The 24,699-nt window shown below is 41.0% G+C and overlaps 2 protein-coding genes across 6 annotated transcripts in view; both read left to right on the top strand.

Annotated features, from left to right (window-relative positions):
- cacnb4a (calcium channel, voltage-dependent, beta 4a subunit) overlaps window positions 1–11,834 on the top strand; it is a gene marked incomplete at both ends in the record, with an annotated part of 29,335 nt that extends 17,501 nt beyond the window's left edge. For 3 of the 5 annotated variants that reach the window (XM_080038627.1, XM_080038626.1, XM_080038629.1), the window contains 12 exons: window positions 3,261–3,383; window positions 4,650–4,772; window positions 5,201–5,328; window positions 6,319–6,395; window positions 6,636–6,655; window positions 6,934–7,014; window positions 8,576–8,634; window positions 9,032–9,141; window positions 9,264–9,415; window positions 10,107–10,202; window positions 10,341–10,517; window positions 11,574–11,834. In XM_080038627.1, the coding sequence (XP_079894753.1) occupies window positions 3,261–3,383; window positions 4,650–4,772; window positions 5,201–5,328; window positions 6,319–6,395; window positions 6,636–6,655; window positions 6,934–7,014; window positions 8,576–8,634; window positions 9,032–9,141; window positions 9,264–9,415; window positions 10,107–10,202; window positions 10,341–10,517; window positions 11,574–11,834 (1,407 nt within the window). Of the gene's footprint in view, window positions 1–3,260; window positions 3,384–4,649; window positions 4,773–5,200; window positions 5,329–6,318; window positions 6,427–6,635; window positions 6,656–6,933; window positions 7,015–8,575; window positions 8,635–9,031; window positions 9,142–9,210; window positions 9,416–10,106; window positions 10,203–10,340; window positions 10,518–11,573 lie in introns of all 5 variants that reach the window. The other 2 variants (XM_080038628.1, XM_080038630.1) reach the window with 2 other exon arrangements.
- A 2,406-nt stretch (window positions 11,835–14,240) lies between these two features.
- arl5a (ADP-ribosylation factor-like 5A) lies at window positions 14,241–24,475 on the top strand. The gene is made up of 6 exons (XM_080038574.1): window positions 14,241–14,579; window positions 21,534–21,594; window positions 21,680–21,827; window positions 22,377–22,460; window positions 23,031–23,182; window positions 23,733–24,475. The coding sequence occupies exons 1-6, from the start codon at window positions 14,534–14,536 to the stop codon at window positions 23,779–23,781; spliced, it is 540 nt and encodes a 179-aa protein (XP_079894700.1). The 5' UTR covers window positions 14,241–14,533; the 3' UTR covers window positions 23,782–24,475.
- The last annotated feature ends 224 nt before the right edge of the window (window positions 24,476–24,699 follow it).

The raw sequence follows: 24,699 nt of genomic DNA, 5'->3' as shown, positions 1-24,699 counted from the left end.
CAATGGGCCAGGTATCCGGTGCTAATAAAGTTAATACTAAGCTGTGGTGGTGCTGTGTAAAGTACAGTTTTTGTATTAACATCATAACACCATAAAGATGGGATGCAGAATAACAGTAGATTGGACTAGAAAGTGAGACCCATCGCCAAACGAGTTGAGAAAAAGTTGATTTAGCCCATCAGCTCCACAAAACTCTCTCTGTATTTCTCAGTATGGCAGCCCAGCGTTTACAAACTGGTGTCCCCACATGACAATGTCGAACAAGCTCAGAAGAAAATTCCCAAAAGCGCCCAAGAAATGTTTCAGTTGATGATTCTACTGCTAAGAAAAACCTGAACATACAGCATCAATAATAAAATCCATGCACAATCACCGAAGGCTTACCTCATATAGATGCGGCGACAGTGTTGCTATAATTTTCACAGGGGATGACAGAAGTTACGCACTATAGCTTTAAAGAAAAATAAATGTCACAAACAATCTGCAGACACTCCACTGTATAAAACACACAGGCATAGTTTCATGGTTCGGTTGCACCAAAAAGTTGACCTGAAGCCAGATCTCCCACATGGGAACACAACCGGCTACAGTACTGGTCAGCCAAAGGTGAAGTCGTCAAGATGTCCCGGTTACACAAGCATCATTAAACGTGAGCGCTGTTTGACAATGGTGGAGAGTGAAAGTATGCGTTGTAGATTTAGCCATCTTTTGACTGATTGATGATTGATGGATTTATAGTAAAAGTCTATTACCCGGGGGCGCCCTTAGCTCAGTTGGTAGGGCGTCCCCCCCATGGGCCTCGGCCAGCAGCGGACTCGGGTTCGATTCCAGCCCGCAGTCGTTCTCTGCATGTCACTCCCCTCTCTGCCCCATTTCAACTCTGTCTCTACACTATCAATAAAAAGCAAAAAAATGGCAAAAAAAAAATCTTTAAAAAAAAAATGCTCAGTAGCACATTGTGCCAACACATTCACCTTCATGCTCTGTTGACAGGAGGACATTTTGATATATTTTGGATAGGCTGTCAAGCGATTAAAAAAATGTATCTAATTAATAGGCTCTGTGATTAATTATTTTGAATTAATCGCATACTTTTATGACACTTTTATACCTGTTTGTAAACAGCTGTAGCCTGCTACAGTTTGTTTCTCTCTCTCTCTCTCTCTCGCTCTCCGTCTCTTGTAACTTCTGTCTCCACAACAGACAGCGCTGCACTTCCACAGATGCCTATGCCGATTCATTCACCATCGTCGTACTCATAGGCAAAAATATTGACACACACACACACACACACACACACACACACACACACACACACACACACACACACACACACACACACATACAGACACACACACACACACGGGGCGGGTGTCCGTTGATGCGGGAGACGAGACAGCTAGCAAACAAAATTGAGACACACGGAGGAAGATTGAGAGATACTGTTTTGAACCTATATTGTTGCACCCACTAAATCAATAATGCACAGACACTGCGGAGAATAAAGTAATATGTCTTCCTACCTTCATGCTTATTTGCCCAAAGCATCCCATCCTGTCCATAGAGCCCTCGGCCCCGCCCTTTCCTCTGCTTCTCTCTTTACTTTTCTCCCTTTCACCCGTGCGGGCTGTGTATGCAAGCTACAGGTGCAGCTCGGTGCAGCTCACCGAGCTGCGCACCACTTTTCCACCGGGTCAAAGGGCATTATAGAAGTGCGATTAATCTGCGTTAACTTTTTTAATTGCGTTAATTTTTCTGTGATTAATTAATTGAAATTAACGCGTTAATCTGACAGCCCTAATTTTGGACCAAAAACCTCACTGACTATCAATATGTATTAGTACAATCATGGTACAATATTGTAGGATGGCTGTTTGTTAACACATATGGGTAGCTTTCTTTATATAGAAATAAAACTTGCTTCAGTCTAATGCATTAACCCTGCACTGCATTGCATTCTACAGATGTAAGGGTACGGAAAAAGACACATGGTAGAATATAAAAGCATGTGCAAGGGTCAGCAGCCTGAGATCCTTTTACATATTTTAAGTGTGTTGGCCTTGGACTGAGATCTGTTCTAGCGGTGAGAGTTAAAAAGGAGATGACTCCACTGATTGTGATGGTATATGAGTGATATTTAGCCTGAGGCAGACTATAGTGTGGGGGTTAAGCCACCCTCTGTGTCCCAGAAGAATAGTCCCATGTAGCCTATATACAGTAGACATAAACCAGTAACTCTATTTTTGGATTTTAAAGGTGCTACAAGGTACTTTTAAATATTTCTGACAAATAACTGCAAACAAGACCATCAGTTGAAAGAATGTTATTTTTATATAGTTTTTCTTGATGCCTTTGTCATGGGAAAGCTCAACCAGGAACTACAGCTGGCATTCCACTTTCATCATTAAATACGACCAAATTAGGTAAAATATCTGTTGGTTCATCCCTCCAGTGGAGTCACGCAGATCAAGCTGTCAACACCGCACAAAGACACTTGATGTCAATTTTTATCCTTGAAGTTGTCACCCGTCTGAATAGAACGCATGTCTTAGTTCTCAGCTGTTTTAAGTGGCAGTCGATTTTCAGCCCATTATAGGTCAGTGCAGAAAAACTAAAGATTTTCTATGAGATTGCAGACAAAAAGGAGTACTCATATACGTCATTTGTACTGATATCAACTCTTACTACCATGGTTACCAAACCAATGAGAGAGGGTTTCCTGTTGACATCACACCAGCTTAGTAGTGGCCGCCCTTGGTGTTTCTAATTGTGTATCCCCAAAATAGAAACACACCTTTTTTTGAACCTTCTCTCCCAGTCGGTTCGTCATCTTTAATCTGTCAGCCTTTGATCTTGTATGGACACACACACACACACACACACACACACACACACACACACACACACACACACACACACACACACACACACACACACACACACACACACCTGGGTTTCTGTGACGTCTTAAACTCCCATTCATTTGCTCAGTCTTTGTGTATTTTTTAAGAAACAGGCTCCTATTGTGTCCTGCATCTATTTGCACTGTTTTGCATTTCAATGTGATTTTGCTTGTGAACACATCAAATTATACATTATATTATTTTTGCGCCTTGGATGTCAAATTGAATTTCTTATCACATGAAGGAGTTGTCACCCTGCAGTTGTTTCACCAGTATTGGTCTATAAATATAGCATATAAATATAGTATACTATATCTTTTTTTCTAACATGCTATTTCAATATTATTTTTGCTCCAGGGCTCAGCTGATTCGTACACAAGCCGACCATCCGACTCGGATGTTTCCCTGGAGGAGGAGAAGGAGGGCGGCGGGCGGCAGGAGCGGGAGCAGCAGGCCACTGTGCAGCTCGAGAGGGCAAAGGTCAGCCTATACGCACTGTGGGGACTATCTACAGGGACAACGCAGTGACACTTTGTACTGTATAATCTCACATCAAACACATTTAATCTCCGCTCACAAACAAAGGACACTGACTGCACTGGACTTTTGGTCCGCAGTGTTGGTTGACTGAAGGTTTTGCCGATTTGTCAAAATCTAGGCTACATTTACACTGTTTCAGATAAAGGGGTTTCACACTGCCCTGTTCTCAATGTTAAAAATAGATTGGATAAAGTAAGAAGCCCTCTTGAAAGATTACGGAGCCTATTTGCTCTTGGAGTGAGACCTCCTGCAACCTCTCTGCCAAGTGCTGTTAATGTTGGTTTGATCCCTACAGCCACCGTGGTCAGGAGGTCTATGATAATGGTTGCGTTCCGAATCGCATACTTTCTACTATATAGTATGTAGAAAAAAGATTTAGGATGTCCCGATTCTTGTGGCCAGATTTAGGATGGTTAGAAGTACCCGGATGTCCTCCTACTTCCTCCGGCCAAGATTGTTAGTGTTGAAAACTGCATCCTATTTGGGCGATTCTGACCCACAATCCAGTGCGCACGTGAAGTGACGTCACATCGACGAAGCCTCTATATGAAAACAAACGGGGATGCGACGGATATAAAAGCAAGAGGCAAGATCAAGGCGTAATGTTATGATGAAATAAAAGAGTAAAAGTATGTCCCAATAGTATGCCTACTGCATCCTAACTAGATTATTTTTATCGTCGGATGTAGTATGTAGAATAGAAAAAAGAAAGAGTATGCGATTCGGAACGCAACCTATGTCTCCTCATCATTGCCCGTCCCCTCACTGCAGGCTGCCTGCATGTGATGCTGTAATAACTCTCTCTGCTGAGAGGGAACTCCCCTGTCATGTATCTCTGTGTGTCCACTGCTGATTCTGTTCATGTTACATTCACTCAATTTATACAAAGGGTTCTGCAGCATGTTAACATGCGCTCCAATAAAATTTTTATTTTGTAATAGAAAATGTGGCTATCCCTATATTACATATTAATGTTGCCACCTTAAAACTGTGATGACTCTTTGTAGCAGCCAATAATGTTATAATTACTTTAAACATGGCCATAATGTAATAAGTTATTAGATAATCATCTCCATTTATTCATTTTTATATATATTTTTTAACCTGACCAATTAAGTTATTGGCAAGTTACTACATTATCGATTGTTATTATATTAAAAACTGCAAAAATATTAAAAACCTCCTTCTCTCCCTGCTGCCTTCCAGACTAAAGCGGTGGCCTTTGCTGTGAGGACCAATGTCAGCTACTGTGGCGCTCTGGATGAGGATGTCCCTGTGGCCGGCACCGCCATCTCCTTTGATGCCAAGGACTTCCTCCACATCAAAGAGGTACAAATCAGGCAACATCCGCTAAACCTGGGACAGCACTGTATAGAAGCTTGGATTAAGTTTGGTCCATTTGGTTGTCCATAGTTCTTTATTTCTAGCTTTCTTTTCTAGTTTTAATCAACAGTTAAACTGTGATTCTTAAAGTTTCATGGGAGGTACATTTTAACTGCACGTAACTATGCCAATTTTTGAATTCATGAAATGTCGTTTGTGCACTCACTGGTTGTGCAAACTTAATAATAAGACAAACTGGGTAGAACCAACCAACCACAACAACAAAAAATACTGAGGAAATGGTTATATCTTATTGTTATCAAATACACACAGAGATTATAACGAATATTGTCAGATTTTTTTCAATTTAATTTACAACTGTCTATCCCGCAGAGTAATGTAAGGTTTTTCTGTCTGTTTTTGCCCATCTACAGAAGTACAACAATGACTGGTGGATCGGCCGCCTGGTGAAGGAAGGCTGTGACATCGGCTTCATCCCGAGCCCCTTGAAACTGGAAAACATCCGTCTCCAGCAGGAGCAGAAGAGAGGACGGTTCCACGGGTGAGTGGGACTGGATCAGGACCTGTTGAGAAGACACACAGACTGAAGAATGTCATTGCCAACAACATATGACATAAACAATCTTGAATCCTGAAATCTTGAATCTTGGATCAAAAGGGTTAAAGAGAGTTAGAGGGGTTTGGGGAGCCACTTCAAATTTTTTCAACTTAATAAACAACCTTTTCCTCACAAGAAAATTGGATTGCCCTTGGACACTTTTTGAAGTGAAAAAGCTTCCGGAAAAGTTAGTGTTTCACTGTTTACAGTATTGTAGTCTGACGTTTGGTACCAGGTGCCTCAAAATAATTTAGTTTTGATTATTGATGATAGAAATACTCAATTCTAAAAATTACATGTAGGGTAAACATGTTTTTTTTTTCAACTAACTGCAAGGCTCTGCAATTGTAAGCAAATCCCCCTCCCCTGAAAATGCATAGTGCACCTTGAAAGGATGAGTAAAGCCTGGCATTTGGAGCCGGTAGATAGGGAGGTGGATGAAAGCCAAGCTGTGCTGTGTGGTCCAGCCTCTCAGAGGTGGGCCTGGAGAAGGGCCAGCACAGAATTTTCCATCAGATTAAACGGGGAGATGAGTTTCAGCTATCGAGGCGTTTAGTGAAGTGCAGTCAGTGCCATCATTTTGTATAATTTTTTATTAAAAAAATAATTTTTGTCTCTAGCCTTGGCCTTAATATTATTATAATAATAATAACACAGTGATGACAAATTGATTCAGTTTCAGCACAATGAAGTTGAGTCAGTTGACACAGCTGGTTAATCCAAGATTATTATATCCTATTTTTTTAAGGTGCTACGATGCTATGATCCATGGAATTATAATAACCTCTGACCATATTTTTTTATTATATTGACCTGGCTATTTTGTTGCCTGATGTCTTTGATTTTTCCCAGGAGTCATTGGTGTTTTACTCATAACTTCATGCTAGATTTAACACTTTTCCTCCTTCTATTCACTGTTATCGTTTTTACCAGTAAGTCCAGTGGGAATTCTTCCTCCAGTATGGGAGATATGGTGTCAGGCACATTCAAGCCGAACCCCAACTCTGCAGGTTGGTCCCACACACAAACAACTGTCTGTCGGCCTCTTTCTACACTTTCTACTGTCTATTCACAGAGGGAATGATTTTTTTCCATGTATCTGCTCTGTATCTGTGTGTCTGTGTGATAGTGGGAGTATTGCTTCAAACTCCTGTGATATTTGTTAAGCTTTATAACGTCTGTTATTATCCCATTTATAGACCCAGTCAAGTATGCACTTATTCACCTGATCTTTTTTCTTTCTTTTTCAGGAAAGCAGAAACAGAAAGTGGTGAGTATGTCCATCCATATATGAATCCTCTAGCTATTCACTCACTATTGTGTGCCTTTTAATAATAAGTCGTTCTTGCGTCAGTTATACTTTTCTAAAAAAAAAATTAGTTCCCAACAAATGAAATTGACTGTTTATGGGAAAACTATAGCACCAATAATAACTTAAGCACCAATCATTTTATAAAAATCTGTATTAGAATAAATACTTCTTGAGCATGTGTAATATTGGATCCTGACATTAGCTGTGTGCCCGCCCCCCGCCCCCCCTCCCTTCAGGCAGAGCACGTTCCTCCCTATGACGTGGTTCCCTCCATGAGGCCGGTGGTGCTGGTGGGACCGTCCCTTAAAGGTTACGAGGTAGGACGCACCGCTGCACCTGGAGCGCGCTGACTCAACCTCTGTCCCTCAAACACAACAGAAATCACCTTATTTTTTAACATTACCTAGCCAAGGGTCTTTTCTATTTTAGGTAGATCACTATCACATAGGCCTACACTTCATAAAGGAGTTTTCTTTAACACTGTGTGAGACCAAGAAGTGAACTTAGAAAGAATAGGTCAGTTACGTTTTGATTTATTCGGCAGCTAATAAATAGAAAAGTCAAAACAAAGGTTATCGGCATGTTGAAAACAAAAGACATTTGACAAAATGCATAATTCAATTCTGTTTTAGGTCGAATCCAATTTCAACTATTACAGGCCAAGCTGACCGTTTATTATGTTGCATCATGTCATAGGTTCTTGTGTTTTCCGCCTATAGGCTAATTCCATCTAAAGTTAAGATTCCTATAGACACAACATTAACACTGGGACTGCTCCATGGTTTATCAGTTAACATTGAAACCACAGGGCAAGCAAATAAAGGAGGCCAAGGAGGGTGGTGTGGTGGGAGGTGGGAGCCCTATAGTCGGTTGTCATGGAATCACAGTCTTCTTTGCCCGTTCTGGTGTTGCCGTGGTAACAACCTTCTTGGTAAACTGCATCGGTGTGAAAAAAGTGGGGCATGGCTTGAAATTAGAAACAGAGGATAATGTACTGCAAAGCGCCGAGGCTCGGGATTAAGACGGGTGGTGTTTAATGTTTCCATAAGAGAAAAAAGAGATTTTAGCTGTTGATCACATCAGAGGCCATTTGGGGTTATTGTCCCTGTCCGAGGAATCAATATCAGAGAGCAATTTAGTTAGGCTATACGACTATTAAAGCTCACAAGGTTAACAGCGCTATTCTTTCTGCCAGTGGCACAGAGTTGCTTTTCTTCAATATAAAGGGGTTAGACAAGAGAAGGATGACTCATGCTTGAGCAAAGACTGCTACAGTTACAGTATAGTTGTAGACATATTAGTATTATCAGCAAAGCAATGTTGTTTTTGTTATCTTTTGAGCTTTTTATTTATTTATTATTATATATATATATTTTTTTTTAAGCACCACCCTGCTTCTACAGTAGCTCAGAAAGGACAAACTTAACGGCCTTTCACCTTTTTAATTATAATGGGTGTCCACTGGAAATGCACCATTTTATAGTGCTTATAGAAGCACTATAAAATAAATAACTAACCTTGGCAGTGTCATGGTTATATAGTGATAATTCAGTATGTATGTAAGTAGTATTTTACCAATAGGTTGACTTTCTGCCTTTTAGAAAAACGTTCTCTACTACTTCTCCACAACTACTATATCTTGAGTTTCTGCTTTGATTTATGGCCTCCCACTGTCATACGTAGGCCTATTCATCGGGGGGGAAAGCTACATTAGACACTGCACTTTGTGATTGTACTAATACATCACCAGTGCACTGGTCTTTGTGGCGTTTCTCATTTTAGATCTTAATGACTTGATTAAATTTCGCCCACGTTAGTTCCTCTCCTTGTGCCTCGGCCTAAAAGTGTTTTAATGACCGGATATTCTTGTTTTGTCAGGTGACAGACATGATGCAGAAGGCGCTGTTTGACTTCCTGAAGCACAGGTTTGACGGCAGGTGAGCAATAAATCAATCGATCAATTCACTTTCATTTTTAACTCTAATGAGAGTCATTAAGATTGCCCTCATTGACACTGACGACTTGCAAGAGGAAACGCACAATAAATATAAAAACATGTAATAAACAGGGATAACACAGAGACTAAATTATCGAAAAATACTAAAAGAGCATTTTTCAGCCTAAACAGTTACATTGAAATGTGTAAAATTCAGAAATCGTAGTTTAAAATATATCATAAGTAGGGAAAATAGTCATTTTTAGGTTGCCATGCAAGGCATTCCATGAATTTGGAAAAGCATTCAAAGCGAAGCAGGATTTTTCTGTAAACCCCCTTTCTGTCTGCAACTCGTTTTTTTTCTCTGTAACATGTTTGTTTTTTTCTGGTTGTTCCAGGATATCCATCACAAGGGTAACGGCAGACATATCGTTGGCCAAGAGGTCAGTACTAAACAACCCCAGTAAGAGGGCCATCATTGAGAGATCCAACACACGCTCCAATCTTGGTAAACTGTCACTCAATGATGTGCATGTCCTGTATTTGTTGAGTCTGTGAATATGTTGTATTTATAAAGTATATTCTCTATTATTTATGGATTTTCCGCTATATGTTGTTGTCTTCTTATAGCCGAGGTCCAGAGTGAAATAGAGAGGATCTTTGAGCTGGCCAGGTCTCTACAGCTGGTGGTGTTGGATGCAGACACAATTAACCATCCGGCACAGCTCATCAAGACCTCATTAGCACCCATTATCGTCCATGTTAAAGTGTCCTCACCTAAGGTAAGATTAACGGCTTAGATAGCGGATCCCCATCCAATGAAACTGTGTTGATATTTAACATGTACAGCCTCGTTCTAGGAGGATACTGTATAAAGTATTCCTTTCTTTTCTTTTCAGGGTGTTGCATACAATCATGATATTGACATTTTTTTCTTTCTGTTGAGTACAGAAAGTGACAACAATATACTTGATACGATTGATACTGTTTGTAATCAGCATTACCTCAATACTTTTTTTTGGTTTGTTTCACCCCCTTAGTCAAAAAAGTATTCATGAAAAAGATGTACATATACAGTATAACAATATATTTAAAAAGGTAATAATAAATAAGTAATTCAATAAAAAAGGAATACATATATGCATTTGTTTGTTTATTTTTCATCCGCTAGAACCCTAAAAACCGTTGAATACTGTAGTCTCAAAGCACAACTTGAATTGTTTTTAGGATTAACATAATTTAGAAGTGTTTAAAAAAATAACTTGCTTCACTTGGTGACCAATATATTTGGAATTCCCTGCTTTTGACATTTCTAACTATTATGACTAAATATGAGGAAACCCATGCATGCTTCTGCGTCAGGCATGACTGGTGGAACTCCAACCCAAGATAACCTTGTGTAACTCATGTATATTCCATAACTTGCGACATTTCATTGTGTCTTTCTTCCTTCTACGTGCCTTGCTCCCACAGGTCCTCCAGAGGCTGATCAAATCAAGAGGAAAATCTCAAAGCAAACACTTGAATGTGCAGCTGGTTGCAGCAGAGAAACTAGCACAATGTCCTACTGTGAGTAAACTTCACCCTTTTTAAAATCTTGACAAGGGACATCTAGTTATTTAGTTTATCTACAACAACCAGCGGCGGTGCAACTTTGAGTCACTTTCTTTCAATCCTCTCTTTCTCTCTCTCTCGCCCACCCCTCAGGAGATGTTTGACATTATCCTGGATGAGAACCAGCTGGAAGACGCCTGTGAACACCTGGCAGAATACCTGGAGGCGTACTGGCGAGCGACACACACTTCACTTAGCACGCCACTCAACCCCCTGCTGGGACGCAACCTGGGCTCCACAGCACTCTCCCCCTATCCTGCTGTCATTCAGGTGAAATGTGGACATGGAATCTTTTAGTTTTTGTTTTTTAAAGTTGTCTTTTGTTCTCTTTATTTGGTTATTAATATAAGTCTAAAATAATGTTGCTTGTCTGTAATCAGTCACGCTAAAATGATCTTTAGATTTATCCACCTTCTGCACAGCGGGAAAAATACGAATACATTATTAAATACTTTGCTCCTAATAAATGCATTACACCCTAAAGCCAAAGCTAAAGAGCTGAGTTGCATGAATTATTGCTACACTCAGAGTACAAAAACTCACCCATGCAGTCTCGAAATGGTTTATTGACGTTTTTTGATAGAGTTCATTGAATCTCTTGACTTCAGTCAATTACAAAGGTTATTGATGGTTGGCCATGTTTGTTATTGGGGGCAAAAACTATCAAAATGTCCATAAAAAAATCCCCAAACACACCTGCGTTATAATTATTTTTGCCTGCTATTCATTCCAATGCTCAATAAGTACCAGTAAGTTGTTGCTCTTTGTTATGATACTGCTCTGCTCAAAACTACAGTTTCATGCATATTTCGATTTGCATTGCATGTGAGTGTTTGGTTCATTTCTGAGCCTAAAGATTGGCCGTGGGAAGGTGGATTAAAAAAATTGTTTTTGAAGTTTCTTCGGAAGTCTGGTTATTTCACGCATGGGATAACTGGCTGAATTCAAGCTTTTGTTTTCAGCTTCCTCATTGACAGCAATGAGGAAACCAAAGCATTTTATAACCACCTCTTAATAAGCAACTTCAGTTTTTATTAAGATTTCCCCAAGACATGTGGCAGATACCGTATATTTAAGAACATTTAGGCTTTTAAGTTCTTAGAACATTATTACTATTGTATTAAATTGAGATGCTTTTATAAACAGGTGTTTACATTTTATATTAGATCTCATTTCTGAACCTTTTTACGAGCCTTTTGCCAATGTCGTATCACGTCTAACATCATGAATCATGCAAAGTCATACTGTGTATATTCTGCTAAGCTGTTGTGTCGAACGTTTAACAGGCCAAACACTACAACAAGTATTTCCTCTCTTATCAAACAGGCTCAAAGAAACCGCAACAGCAACCACACCACGGACCACTCGCCTGTTGAACGTTGCAGCCTGATGCCCGCCGACGAGAACTACCACAACGAACGGGCGCGCAAAAATCACAACCGCCTCTCCTCGGGCTCACAGCACAGCAGGGACCACTCCCCTCTGGTGGAGGAGGACTTCCAGGACCCCTACCAGGATTCATACAAGCCCCACCGTAACAGAGGATCCCCGGGAGGTTACAGCCAGGACTCCAGGGACCGGCTTTGAGCTGTAAAAAACTAAACAAAGTGTACTTGTCTTTCTCTAATCAACCGGCATGGACACAAGAGATGAGGAAGCTTTTTGCTGTAATGTGATGAAAATACTACACTCATTTGGACTGTAACAACCTCGTATTGATGTGTAGTATATCTCATTTTTCAGCCAAATGGGCATTTTGAACGTCAAAAAAAATTAAGATTCTCTGCTCTTTCTTTGATGTGAACAAGGGAAGGTGACTGGATACGATTGTAGCACAAGAGCAGATACGTTTTGTTTTAAAAGGGAAAGCTAAACAAAGCTGGACCTGGTCTGAATATGCCCCAGATGTGGCTTGTGAGTGAAGTTCACTAGCTAGGTAGTAGTGTGCGACGTATATGCACTTCTGGAGTCCCTCCCAGCCATCTCAGCTGTTACTGTAGCATGCAGGTAGGACTACTGGACAGGTCACTATACCTGCCTCAAGTCAGTGCCAAACAGCAAGATGATCAGCACAGAATCTTTTTTTGCATACAGGAGCTGGTAGAAGCAGAGTAGAATGCATCTTTAAAGCTCCGCAAATGTTTTTTTGCCACCGTCCTCGATGTGAGTGTATTAAATCCTGTGAAAGCCTGTTCCCGAATCCAGAGTTTTTACACATCAGTTTATTGAAGTGACATGGATGGTGTTGTGGTGTTCTCTTCAGGGTTCATACAGTAGCTCTCTGGTCTGTGGCCACTCTTTCACTTTCTTTCTTAATGCCTTTTGTTTTGTCATTCACCATATCAAGACATAAATATATAAAAAAAAACATGCATATACTGGTACATTTCAAAGCTCCAAACCTCAGGAATGAGTGTGCTGACACATGTAGCGTTTATGTTATTATTATTATACCCATCTGATGGGGGATCTGATTCCGAGCGTTATGTTTTAAATTGTAAAGGGATTGTTATGATTTAGTTGTTACAAAAAATACTATTTATATGAGGAAAGGAACACTAGAGTTACTAGAATGGTCATGCAAGCATGTTTTTCATGTGCCATGCATTTATCAACTGTTGTTTTCCCTCATGAGTTTGGAAGGACATCGTGAGGAATAGACAGAATTGGACTTTAGCGTGACTTATATTGAGGGCTTCCATGTGTAAATACAGTCAAAATAATTGAAAGATAAACCTTAATTTAGCTAAGGTTTCACATTCCACTTATTATTCTTTCAAAGCCTTGCATAGGCCTACACCGTCCACAAAGGGTAACTCCCCCTACATCGCATTGTATTATTACAATATTTTATTTATACAAATAAATGATTTATTCATAAAAAGTAAAGTAACATTTTCATCAATTGGCAATTTAACAGATTCACTTTCCCATACACTATAGCTTTTTAATCGATTCAATTTGATTTTCATTAAAGACTCCTTGTGAATGATCTGAAAGCACCTGCATTTGTCACAATATCTTTTCCTTTCATGGAAATGTAGAGCAGGCCCCTGCATTTTTTTTAAATCTGATAAATTTACTTGTGTGCTGCTGGCAAATACATGATTAATATATATAATAATCTTTTGAAGACTTATCATTGTATCTAATATTTCATGAAAAATTCTTGAATTTAGTTAGATTTATTTATTTATTCATATGGCAGAGATCTTATTGTGCTTCAGTGATTCTGGAAAAGGAAGATGGACAAGGAGACTTCTGTTCTTATCTGCCATATACAGTAGCTTTTATTCTTGTTATTTCAAAACCCTGGAGCAACAATTTAAACAATTTGAATACTGCCTGTGAGAGAATGATGCATTGATTAGAAGTTTGTGTGCACTGTGTCATTTTACAATTGTAATGAAATAAACTGCCCTAATGCTGTTGTACCATTGCCTCTGTTCATTTGTTCAAAAACATACAATTATTATTCATTATTTTCAATATAAGATGAGCATCTCAAAACCATGATATAACATTTTCTCAATAAATATTTTAATTGTTGGGACATTTTTTGCTTTAACAAATGATTGATCATCAAACATATTTGCAAATAAATAAAATACATCTGTTGGAAAATTATTACTAAGTTAATTGACATATCATCTCAGTTCTGCTCTATCAATATAATAGTTCAATATTATAACATTTAAAAATGGGAAATAACAATTTGACAATAATAATAATAATAATAATAATAATAATACAATGTAGCCTAATATTGTTGATAATATATGCATACGTAATCTTATATTATGTTTCTGCGGTAACGGATGAATTAATAATGTAGCCTATTTCTAATATAGAAATAGGCTATATTAGCTGTAATGGTATCCTTTTTATTCTGTTCAATCCATGAGTTCAATGTGTATCAACCATAGATTGTGGTATCAACAGGGCAGTGCAAATACGCATGCGCAAGATTGACAGCTAACTAGCGCAGCGTACAGCCAGCTGATACCAAGCAGCTAGCCACAGTGGCTATCGTTTTGGTTTTGGTTTTTGTATTACATTAGCCGTCACGGCTTGAATTTACTGCTCAAGAGGAGCGACATACATTTGAAAAAGTCATACAAGTATGGCGTTTTTACGTAAAGGCTCTGACAGCTCTTCGTTTGTGTAGTTAGCTAGCTTGCTATCTGGGTAAAGTTGATAGCGCTGAATAGCATCAACGCTGGCTAGCTACAGTAAGTCACGGCGGATTCTTACAAGCTGGCATCGAAGAAACCTCACCGACAGCCATGGGAATACTATTCACAAAGCTATGGAGGCTTTTCAATCACCAAGGTAAGAAAGGTGCCGTGAAACTGTCGAAGGCGTGGGAGCTAAAGGGGGCTGGGTGGTCCGAGATAGAAGGCCCGCTTGGAAAGACAGGACTGCTCCGTTCACAGCAGCCTGGGTAACAGCTTTCTACACATGACAGTTTAATTTGTTAAATTATCACGTCATAAACTGTGAATGTGTATACAATTACAACGCGTTTAGACCGCGTTTATATAACATTATTGTTGTTATTTCATCCATTAACTGGTGTCGTTTTTCTGCATTCACTCAGTGTTATATTATTTATGCTTTGAGCGGATGGAGGGAGGGAGTTGAAACCAAGTCGCTCCACATCTAGTATTCTTGAAACAGTGTAACATATAGGTCGTTGGGATCCCTTTATAACATGACTACCTAGGTGGATAGCCTATGGTCCAGGCAGCGTTCAGCCAGGTTGACCGGTATTTATTATGACAAGTGATGGTTACACACACAGGGAGAGCACGCTGTAGTCAGCCACATCAGCAGATATGCACGGTCCAATAAGGATCAATGAATGACTTCAGAGTGAATCACTATTATGTCATCACCTGACTAGTGTAGTGACAGGAATGCAGGTAACACTTGCCACGGCGTCTTAAATAACTGGCATAACTACAAGTTTTACTTCCCACTTTTGTCGATCACATGGGCATTTACACTGTGGGCTACGCTGTCACTGTGAACAGGGTCGCTGTAAACTAGGTCCAATATAACTTCTCTTTTTGCACACCAAATTGTATAATGCAGCAGACAGAAATGTTTTTAGCGGTTTGCTCACTCAACATTAGAACTCAAATAATAAAAGTAGAGATATATTGTTGCATTACTGTCTGTATTGTTGTCAAAATATGGAAAACAAATATAAAGTTAAAACAAAGAAGAATTCAGTTGCCTATCACTATCAGTAAATTAACATAACATTAACCTTGAGTGTGCCGATACAGTATTTTCTGTTATACATAGTTGGAATAACTTTGCTATTTGTCAATTTGTCAACTTGATTGACAAACAATGAAACAGTCAACCAACTTTGATAGTTAATCATCATTTTAGGATGTGATGATTTTCCGGGTTTTTGATATCTGAGTTTTTTGTTTTTCATTTTTGATAATACATTTACTTTTATTGGGTTTTGTACTTGGTCACACACAACAGTGGGCATTTATACGTATATTTAGGCATTTCTAAAACAAAACACTTGGGTGGAGAACATCATTGGCAGAATCTTGATATAAGTCATTAGTTGGAGACTTTCTTTGGATTGTGTGGAGGAAACCCATTGCAGACGCGGCCCGCCCACATTTGAAGAACAGTTCGGTTCAGTTAGAATGCTGCTGGCACCTGCATGACCTTTTTATTCTAGACAAGATCTTCATGCTCTATGCCTCTTCCAGTTGCTCACAGCAGAGTTGTGACCTCAAAGCACCAAACACAAGCTGTGTGTTATGGCTATGCACGCAGTCTGTTATGTTTGCTGATTGCAGGAGCCAATTTTTTTTTGCTGAAATAGCATTGCTCCTCTCCTCCACAGCTGTTTTGTTTAAGTTCAACATGGTGGAGATGCGTAGATAAGAGACACACATTTTGATCTTGTGCAAATCTGTTTGCAGCTGTTTTAACTTCCTCAGCTTGAGTGAGGTTTCAGTTTTTCTTGTAACAGCTACTGTAGCTGATAGTAACCGTTTGCGGTAAATGTACTGTATATCAAGTTTTACCCAGCAGTAAATATACTATTTGTCAAGGTTCACAGACAATTTAATTCCCACTGCATTTTATGATGTATTCCACACAGTAAAGGAGCCGGAGCTTTGTAATTCATAAGAAGTGTGGCTATTTATTAAGCGATCCAGTTACATGGTTAAAAAATATATTTGTTGGCATTTTCCTTTTACAATCCAATAAAGATACATTATGAGGCAGCACATCTATTTTGTGTTACATTTATTTTCAATGTCTCAATGTGTTAACGTCCAGAGTGAATTGCTGTCCATTTCTTCATTCTTGCATTTTTGAATATTCACATATGAGTGGAAAAAGGCGTAGCGGACTAGCGGTATGCTAAGCTCCAAACCAGCCAGTCTGTCTCAATCAACAGACTGGTGCTGTGATTTGTTAGGAAGTATCCATTCATCATTAAGATTCAAGGTGACATCTATACATTGTGTGTTTGACCAAACCTCTTTCAAACCTAGTAACTTCATAATGAGTTGGCTGACAACTACCTCTTGACAATGGCCGCGTTTCCCAGATGCGATCGTTCTTTGGGGCCAAAGAAGGGTCGAAAGAAGGGTTCGCCAAAGAAAGAAGGGTTCGCCAAAGAAGGAGCGTTAAGATACGGGTGTTTCCCAGATGGCTTCTTAAGTCCCTTCTTTGGAGAGCCGTAAGATGAAGCGAAAGAAGCATCGAAAGAAGTACTTTGGTGGGAGCTGTCCACCGCGGTCGTGCTGAAACTGAATAAATCGATGCCAGGCAAATCGATCACCCACCTCTTTATCAGCGCATAAGTCACACACAGCGCCCCGTGGTCCCCCGCACAGGTTCAATTAGTTTAAGTATGTAGCGTTTGTGTGGGTGCGAGTGTGTGTGTGTGTGTGTGTGTGCCAACAGGTGTATCCAAGTAGTAATCAGGCCCATTAGCGCATATATACCCCCGTGGATATAGGCACACATATGTGAGAATGGAAAGAACCGGCGTCAAAAGAAGCAAGCGGGCACCGGCGTTTACCGCAGAGGAGATGGGCGTCTTGGTGGACGAGGTCTGGCAGCACCAGGATATCTTATTCGGGGGAACAAAGGGCAAAAAAAATATCACCGTCAAGAACCATGTTTGGAAGGCCATAGCCCAAAAGATGTCCCCCTCCAGCCCATGTGGTCTGCGTGACTGGGGCGCTATCCGAAAGAAGTGGCAGGAGTTCCAGAGCCAGACTAAGAGGAAGAGTGCCAAGGTGAGGAGCGAAGCCATGGGCACGGGTGGTGGAGCACCGGGTGGGACGACCCTCACTCCCGACGAGGAGAAAGTCCTCTCAATTATCGGGAAGACGGCCTCTGAAGGCATTAGTGGGGGCATCGATGTGCTGGGGGACGAGGGGCTCTCATTAAGTGAGGATGAAGAGGAGCCATCCGGGAGCAGAGCAGGGACGTGCACGCCACCAGGAGAGGACGACCCCCAACAACCATGGCCTGTCCCTGCGCGCCAACCAGCAGGGCCCGGTGTCCGTATGCGTGGAGGCTCACGATGGCGGCCCGCGATAACAACCTGCACCTGCAGTGAGACGCTGGTGCGCCTGGAGAGGGAGAAGCTGGAGGTGCTGCGGGGGATGGAGGGCCACCTCCAAAGACAAACTGCCCTGCAGGAAGAGGTGGTCCGGATGAAGCAGGAGAGGTTGGAGCTGCACCGGAGACAGCTGGCGCTTGCAGAGGCCCAGTTCAACCGTCCCTCCATCTCGGTGCCAATCATCTTTCCCCAGGATTCAGGTATGGGTATTTCAATGTTTTATCTGCATTACCCAATGTATCCCGTTCAATTTCACTAATCAATCTCCCTTCATTGCAGGTGATGCAGAGGCCCAGCAGTAAATGCAGCGCGGAGCCCCCCCCCCCCCCATCATATGGTTTCAATAAACTACTTTGGTTTCCTTTTCAACCATGTATTGTGTGGATCATTTTGCATTGAAATGAGGGTGTCAAATAGCAACAAAAAGTCCCAGGCAATTTGTAATTTATCTAAGCGTAGGTTCATGACATGTGCGTATTGTGCGCCCTTTCAGCACAGCATGTTTTGCGCTAATTTCCCACTTGTTACATGGTCACCTCAGAAATGTGGGCACTATACTCCCACATACTGTATGCAACAATATTTCCTTAACAATCCAGTGCCATACTTTCAGGTAAAGCACCCGGACACTGAAGCAATTAATCAGTGTGCAGGACGTTACATGTAGCCTACATCTGCTGGTTCTGTTTATTTATTTCAGCCTTCAGGCCTGACAGTGGTTGTGGGTTTATGGTTGTGGGTTTATGGTTGTGGGTTTATGGTTGTGGGTTTATGGTTGTGGGTTTATTAGTGATCAGTGCTTGGCGACTTGTGGTGAAGGGGTAGGGGCTGGGGTTGTTGGACCTCAGAAGAGGTGGATAAGTTCCTGTCTGGTCTGGGCTCCGGCCTGATGCAGTACTGCTCGCACATTGCGGGGGGCGGGGTTCGGGGCTTCGTCCTCTGAATGTTGCTCTTCAACAGGAGGCGGCTCATCTGCGCCAACGCGCACTGCAATGTTGTGCAGCATGGCGGTGACAACAATCACTTGGCAACACTTGATTGGTGACAAGCGCAGCCCCCCCGACGAACGATGAATGCACCTGAAGCGGGACTTCCAAATGCCAAACACCCGTTCGATCTTCGTCCTGGTGCTTGTGTGGGCCTCATTGAATCTCTCCTCCTGTGGTGTTGCTGGGTTGGTTACCGGCGTGACGAGGTAACTCCGGAGAGGGTAGCCACTGTCCCCTAGGATGATGCCCCGGCCAAACACTCCTCTGCCAGCCTTCTGCCCCACAGCTGAGTTGGCCCACATGAAACTGTCGTGAGTGCTGCCTGGCCACCTGGCGACGATGTCAGTGATGAGGCCATTGTGATCCACCACCACCTGCGTGTTTATGGCCGCGTAGTGCTTGCGACCAATCCAGCACGGATCCACCAGGGAGGGATTGTGGATTGGAATAAGGGTGCCATCTACCAGACCGATCACCCGGGGGATCCCAGCCACTGCGTGGAACCCTTGGTGGACCATGCGGACCTCGTCCCGTGTGGTGGCCATCTTGATATGGGTCCGGGCATGGCGCAGGAGAATTGGTGTCACAGCTGCCACACTCCGTGACACCGATGCCTTGCTGAGGCCGGTGCCGTCCCCCACCACCTCCAGGAAGCTCCCCACTGCGTAAAAACGCAGAGCAGCCAGGAGCTGCACCTCCGGGCTGAGGGCAAAATTGCAGCGGGTTGCTCTCTGGATGTGTGGAGACACCAGAGTTATTAGTCGTTGGATCTCCGCACGGGGCAGCCGGTACTTTGCCTGGACGGCCTGGTCTGACAGCATGTCCAGTGGGGAGAAGTTCTGACGCACGTAGGCGTTAATGTAAACCGTCTGGCTTCGCGCACGGCGACGCGGCTGGTTGGCAGCGAGAATTTGCTGTATTGCAGCCATGGTTTCTCACACGCGCGGACTTTGGCAACGCCTTTATATAGAGTAGCAGGTGGATCCGCTCTCAATGAGGTTCAGCTGAATTCAATTCAATCTGTTTCCTTGATATCTGTGAAATGCCACAGGGTTGTTGATGTTTTTTTATGTGTAGTACTATAAACTCTTGTGTGTGGAAAACGTAAACCTGTAATTCATTAAAAAAAAAATTCTCTATTAGTTTATGTTTATTGCGCCAGGTCCGCATTGAGCATTGTTTTATTATTTCGAAAAGTGGAGGAAATAAATTTCCCTACGCGGCATGATCACTGACGATTTGGTCGCTAAGAAGGTTGAAAGAGTGGGTCAGCTCCGTCGTACAGTTCCATCTTAGTGAAAGTACTACTTTCGCTAAGAAGGAATCTGGGAAACGCATTCTTCTTTCACAGCGTTCTTAAGTGCGCTCCAAAGAAGAACTCTGCCCAAAGAGGCTCTTTGGGATTCTGGGAAACGCGGCCAATGACGTTATGTACCAGACTTGTGAACACACTTTGGGCCTTTTATGTTGCTGAATGAGAAAGTTAACAAAAGCAGTTGTAGTTAGGCCACATTTTTGAAAGGCAGACTTACAATCCTTTAATTATAAGTTAAATATTTTGGCAAAAAAAGAAAAAAACGGTTTGGAAAGTTAGATTTTGCCAGACATTTGAAATTTTGAAATCATTTTACACATCTACTCTTCAAAATAACAACTATACAGACTGTATAAAGTAGCGTTTTGATACTTAAAAGCTAATTCAGAAGTAAATTTTAGGGCTGCAAGGCAGTTATTATCAGCAGGAGACCTAATGCATTCCTAGTGTGCATGCCCTTTTATGTGTTTTTTTGTGATGCACGGCTTTTCCGTAAAACCGAAGGTAAATCTGATAAGCCATACTTTAAAAAACATGTATTGAAAAAGAGAAGTGTAGATAGGATGTGGGCTTGATCTCCGTCATGCTCTAGTTTCTCTTGATTATCCATTTGACCAGAGCTAAAAACAACCCAGTCTGTGTTCCTCATGTGTCCTATGTGTTGTCACAGGATGGGAACACAATGCACAACATTAAGTTATGTATGTTCGGAAAGAAACGTTGATCCCTCGCGCTTTTGACCTTTATCCTGTCTTTATACTTACTATAGGGCTTGTATCAGCCAATGATGTTATAATACTAGTCGTGGTCGATGACATAATAACTGCCAATAACGTTCGGATTTTTTTAGTTCTTAATGTAATGTAAAAACATTTCCGAAACCAATTATGTTATTAAGTTTTTGCCCGTATTGGATGGTTGGTGTGAGGAGATTGATATATAGATATAAAAAGTTATTTTGCCAACAAACTTTCTCCAGAATCGCTGACTCCACCTTTTAAATAAAGACATATAAGTATATTATTCAGTCTGTTTGTACAAGCTTGCTTAAGACCACCCACCAACTCATCTTCTGTAGCTGTGAACGTACACTGTTCTTTGCACCACAATGTCTACATTATGCTAGATGCGTGAAGCTACACAATTAGCTACTGGGGGAATGATGCTCAACACAAAAAGGGCTGTTGTTTGAATTTCTCAATGCAGTTCCACATGAAAGGACATCTTATAAACAGATTACAGTTGGCATCATTTACATAAAAGTCATATATCAGTCTGTCACCAGCCCTTGGCCCATACATTGATGTCACTGTTGCCTTTGTGAATTCTTTGTAAGTGTCTGTTTTTTTGTCTTTCAGAACACAAAGTTATTATTGTGGGCCTGGACAATGCCGGAAAGACCACAATTCTTTACCAGTTGTAAGTATCCAAAAGGTCACTTTGTTAATGTTGCTTGAATTTTTTCAATTTTCTTATCAATAAAATTATGTTTGTATGTTTATAGTTCTATGAATGAGGTGGTACACACCTCTCCTACAATTGGGAGCAACGTGGAGGAGATTGTGGTCAACAACACCCATTTCCTGATGTGGGACATCGGGGGCCAGGAGTCCCTTAGGTCATCGTGGAATACATACTACACAAACACAGAGGTAAGAGCAAGTTATGTTGACTGACTGCTAATTAAAAAGAATTGTGTTGCTTCCTTTGGCATCCAACTAAAATAGGTAGAGCTATGATAGCAAGTACTAGAGATAGATTGATCAATTGGACATGCCAATATATCAGCCAGTATTATTTAGTCATATTTATAATGAGTATATTTTTATGAATTATATTAATATCATATTGGTTATGTGTTTGCCCTTAAGTCACAAGAAATGACTGTACAAAAAATGAATATAACCATCATATGTTTCTACTGACTAGAGAACACAAGTAGATTTGTTCACTAGAACATTTCTTAGTATCTATCTATCTTGGTCACACAAACAGAAAAAAATCCCAGGGATCACATCAAGATTGTTCTTATTAAAAATATATATACTGTCGGATGATTTATCGGCATGAGATTTTTTAAACCCACAAGTGTTAATTTGTAATTTTTCTAAATACTCTTGAATGTCTGCAGAAAACGAATGAATGTACCATTATATTGCTATGCCAACTGTCCAGTATTTTTCTCTTTCTTCCCTAAATAGTTTGTCATTGTGGTGGTCGACAGCACAGACAGGGAAAGGATCTCTGTCACCAAAGAGGAACTGTACAGAATGCTAGGACATGAAGTGAGTATTGTTTAAAATTAGAATAGTTCTTTTAGGATGTTTTTGGCATAATAAACAAACTTACAAACAAAGATATAAAACAGCTGATGCAAAGAATGCTTAATGCTTCACATCATTATATGAACCACATTTGCAGCAAAGTTAGAGTCACAACCTGGGTTGTTTAGACACATTTGAAAATGCATGTGACTTTCTGTCACTCTCAAAATGATTAGCAGCTCTTTCAATACAAAACATTACACTATTATTTACACAATAATATGAGATCCTAATGTTTTCTGATAGTAGATTTAATGTGTTCAAACATGGGAGTAAAATTCAACTCTCAACCTAATCGTTATATCACTTTTAGCAAAGATTAATGTTTAGGAAAAAAAACATGAAATACATTTTAAAAACTCTTTCACAAAAGAGGTATATAGTCTTTATTATGATTAAAGTTAAATTGAACACATTAGTTCAGGCACTAGTTACTGATTTTTCATCTGTAACTCTGTGTGTTGTCTTCTTATTAGAGTCTACATTTCTTTACCCATGGCTTATTTTGATTTTCATTAATCCGCCCTCCAGGATTTAAGAAAGGCGGGGCTGTTGATATTTGCCAACAAGCAGGATGTGAAAGGTTGCATGTCTGTGGCCGAAATCTCCACCAGCCTTCAGCTTACCTCTGTCAAAGACCACCAGTGGCACATCCAGGCCTGCTGCGCCCTCACTGGGGAGGGGTGAGCACTGCATTTACTACTCGTCATATTAGACTGTAAAAATGACGGAGTCAGTGATTCTGGGAAACCCTTGCTGTCAAAATGATCAAATTTGATCAAAATCAGTGAATATCTTCTCTTGTTCTACTACCTGTCTGAACTGTGTGCATGCTGAGAAAAGCTCCGGTGTTAATTCACAGCCCAGGCTCTGTAAACTGGTATGTAAATAAAGGGGGCCCATCATAGCTAGCAACATACCTGTTTACAGAGCCTAGGCTTATATTAACACTTTTTTCAGTGCGCACACCGTATGGACAGCTAACAGATCATGAAGAGATATTCACTGATTTTGACAATTATTTAAACCACAAGCATTCTCCAGAATTGCATACTCCACCTTATCACACATGTGCATTTATGTAGCGTATTTAAAAGTGTTCCTTTTTACTTTGTTCTAATACAGTACATATACATGTTCTCTTAATGCCTGTCTTTCTGCATTTCCTTTCCCCCTGTCTTCCACATCCCTGTTCCTGTACACTGACACTTCCAACGTCTTGTTTACCTGCAGGTTGTGCCAGGGCCTGGAGTGGATGATGTCACGGCTGCGTGTGAGATGATGACGACCTTTTGAGTTTTGAACAAGAGTGCGCCCTTGCTCCTTGTTTTTTTTCTCTGCCTCCAGACATGGGGGCTTCTGGGTTGGTGGGGGGGAGGGGGGGTTTGAGGTCGGTTGATGGATGGCCCTCTCTCCTCTATCCTGTGATGCTGACGTTGGCACACCCGCTGCCAGCAGGACATTCTATTCTTCTGTGATATTTATTTTAACAAAAGACGTCTGGTCTGAACTCTGAACAAAAGAAAAAAAGAAGAAAAAAAAACTTGACCTTTTTCCAGAAGGACATTGGACAACAAAAGAGACTCAAATTATTTAAAAAACTGAAAACATTTCTGCACGGTTTTCCTTTTTTCAGAAAATACAACAAAGAGGTCAGCAAAGTGTTCTGACTTTGGAACTGTACATGGACTTATACTCAATTCAGTTGTGTGTGAGTCTAGCCCATGGTGGCCTTGCAGTATTGCCGGACTGGCTGTGGCAGTTTTTATTGCCCCCCCTCTCCCTCCCCACCCCCTGTGTGTACAGTCCAGTATTCTCTCTTTTAACGTGGTGCCTGCAGCAGAATGTTCAAGCAACGATGGTTGATGGTGACTGAAACATGCAGACAGGAGGGTTAAAATCACAATATGCCCTTCTCCCTTTCAGTCCCTATGAATAATCAGTGAAATAAAGTGTTTTTATCTGTTTCAGGTGAATATGCAATGTGTCATGAATGAGTGATTTTTTTCAGGTGACTCCAGGGATAAATGTGGACTACACTGACCCCACGTTCCAAATCGCATACAATTTATTTTTTACTATACTACAGCTGACCATAAATAGTATGTAATTTGAATGCAGTAGGCATGCAATTGGGACATACTTTGACTTTCTCGCGCCTTGAACATGCCTTTTGCTTATATGAGTTGCGTTGCTAGTT

This window comes from Ammodytes marinus (assembly GCF_949987685.1).
Source record: "Ammodytes marinus genome assembly, chromosome: 12".
NCBI classification, from domain to species: Eukaryota; Metazoa; Chordata; class Actinopteri; order Uranoscopiformes; family Ammodytidae; genus Ammodytes; species Ammodytes marinus.
This window is presented reverse-complemented; position numbering and strand designations above follow the sequence as displayed.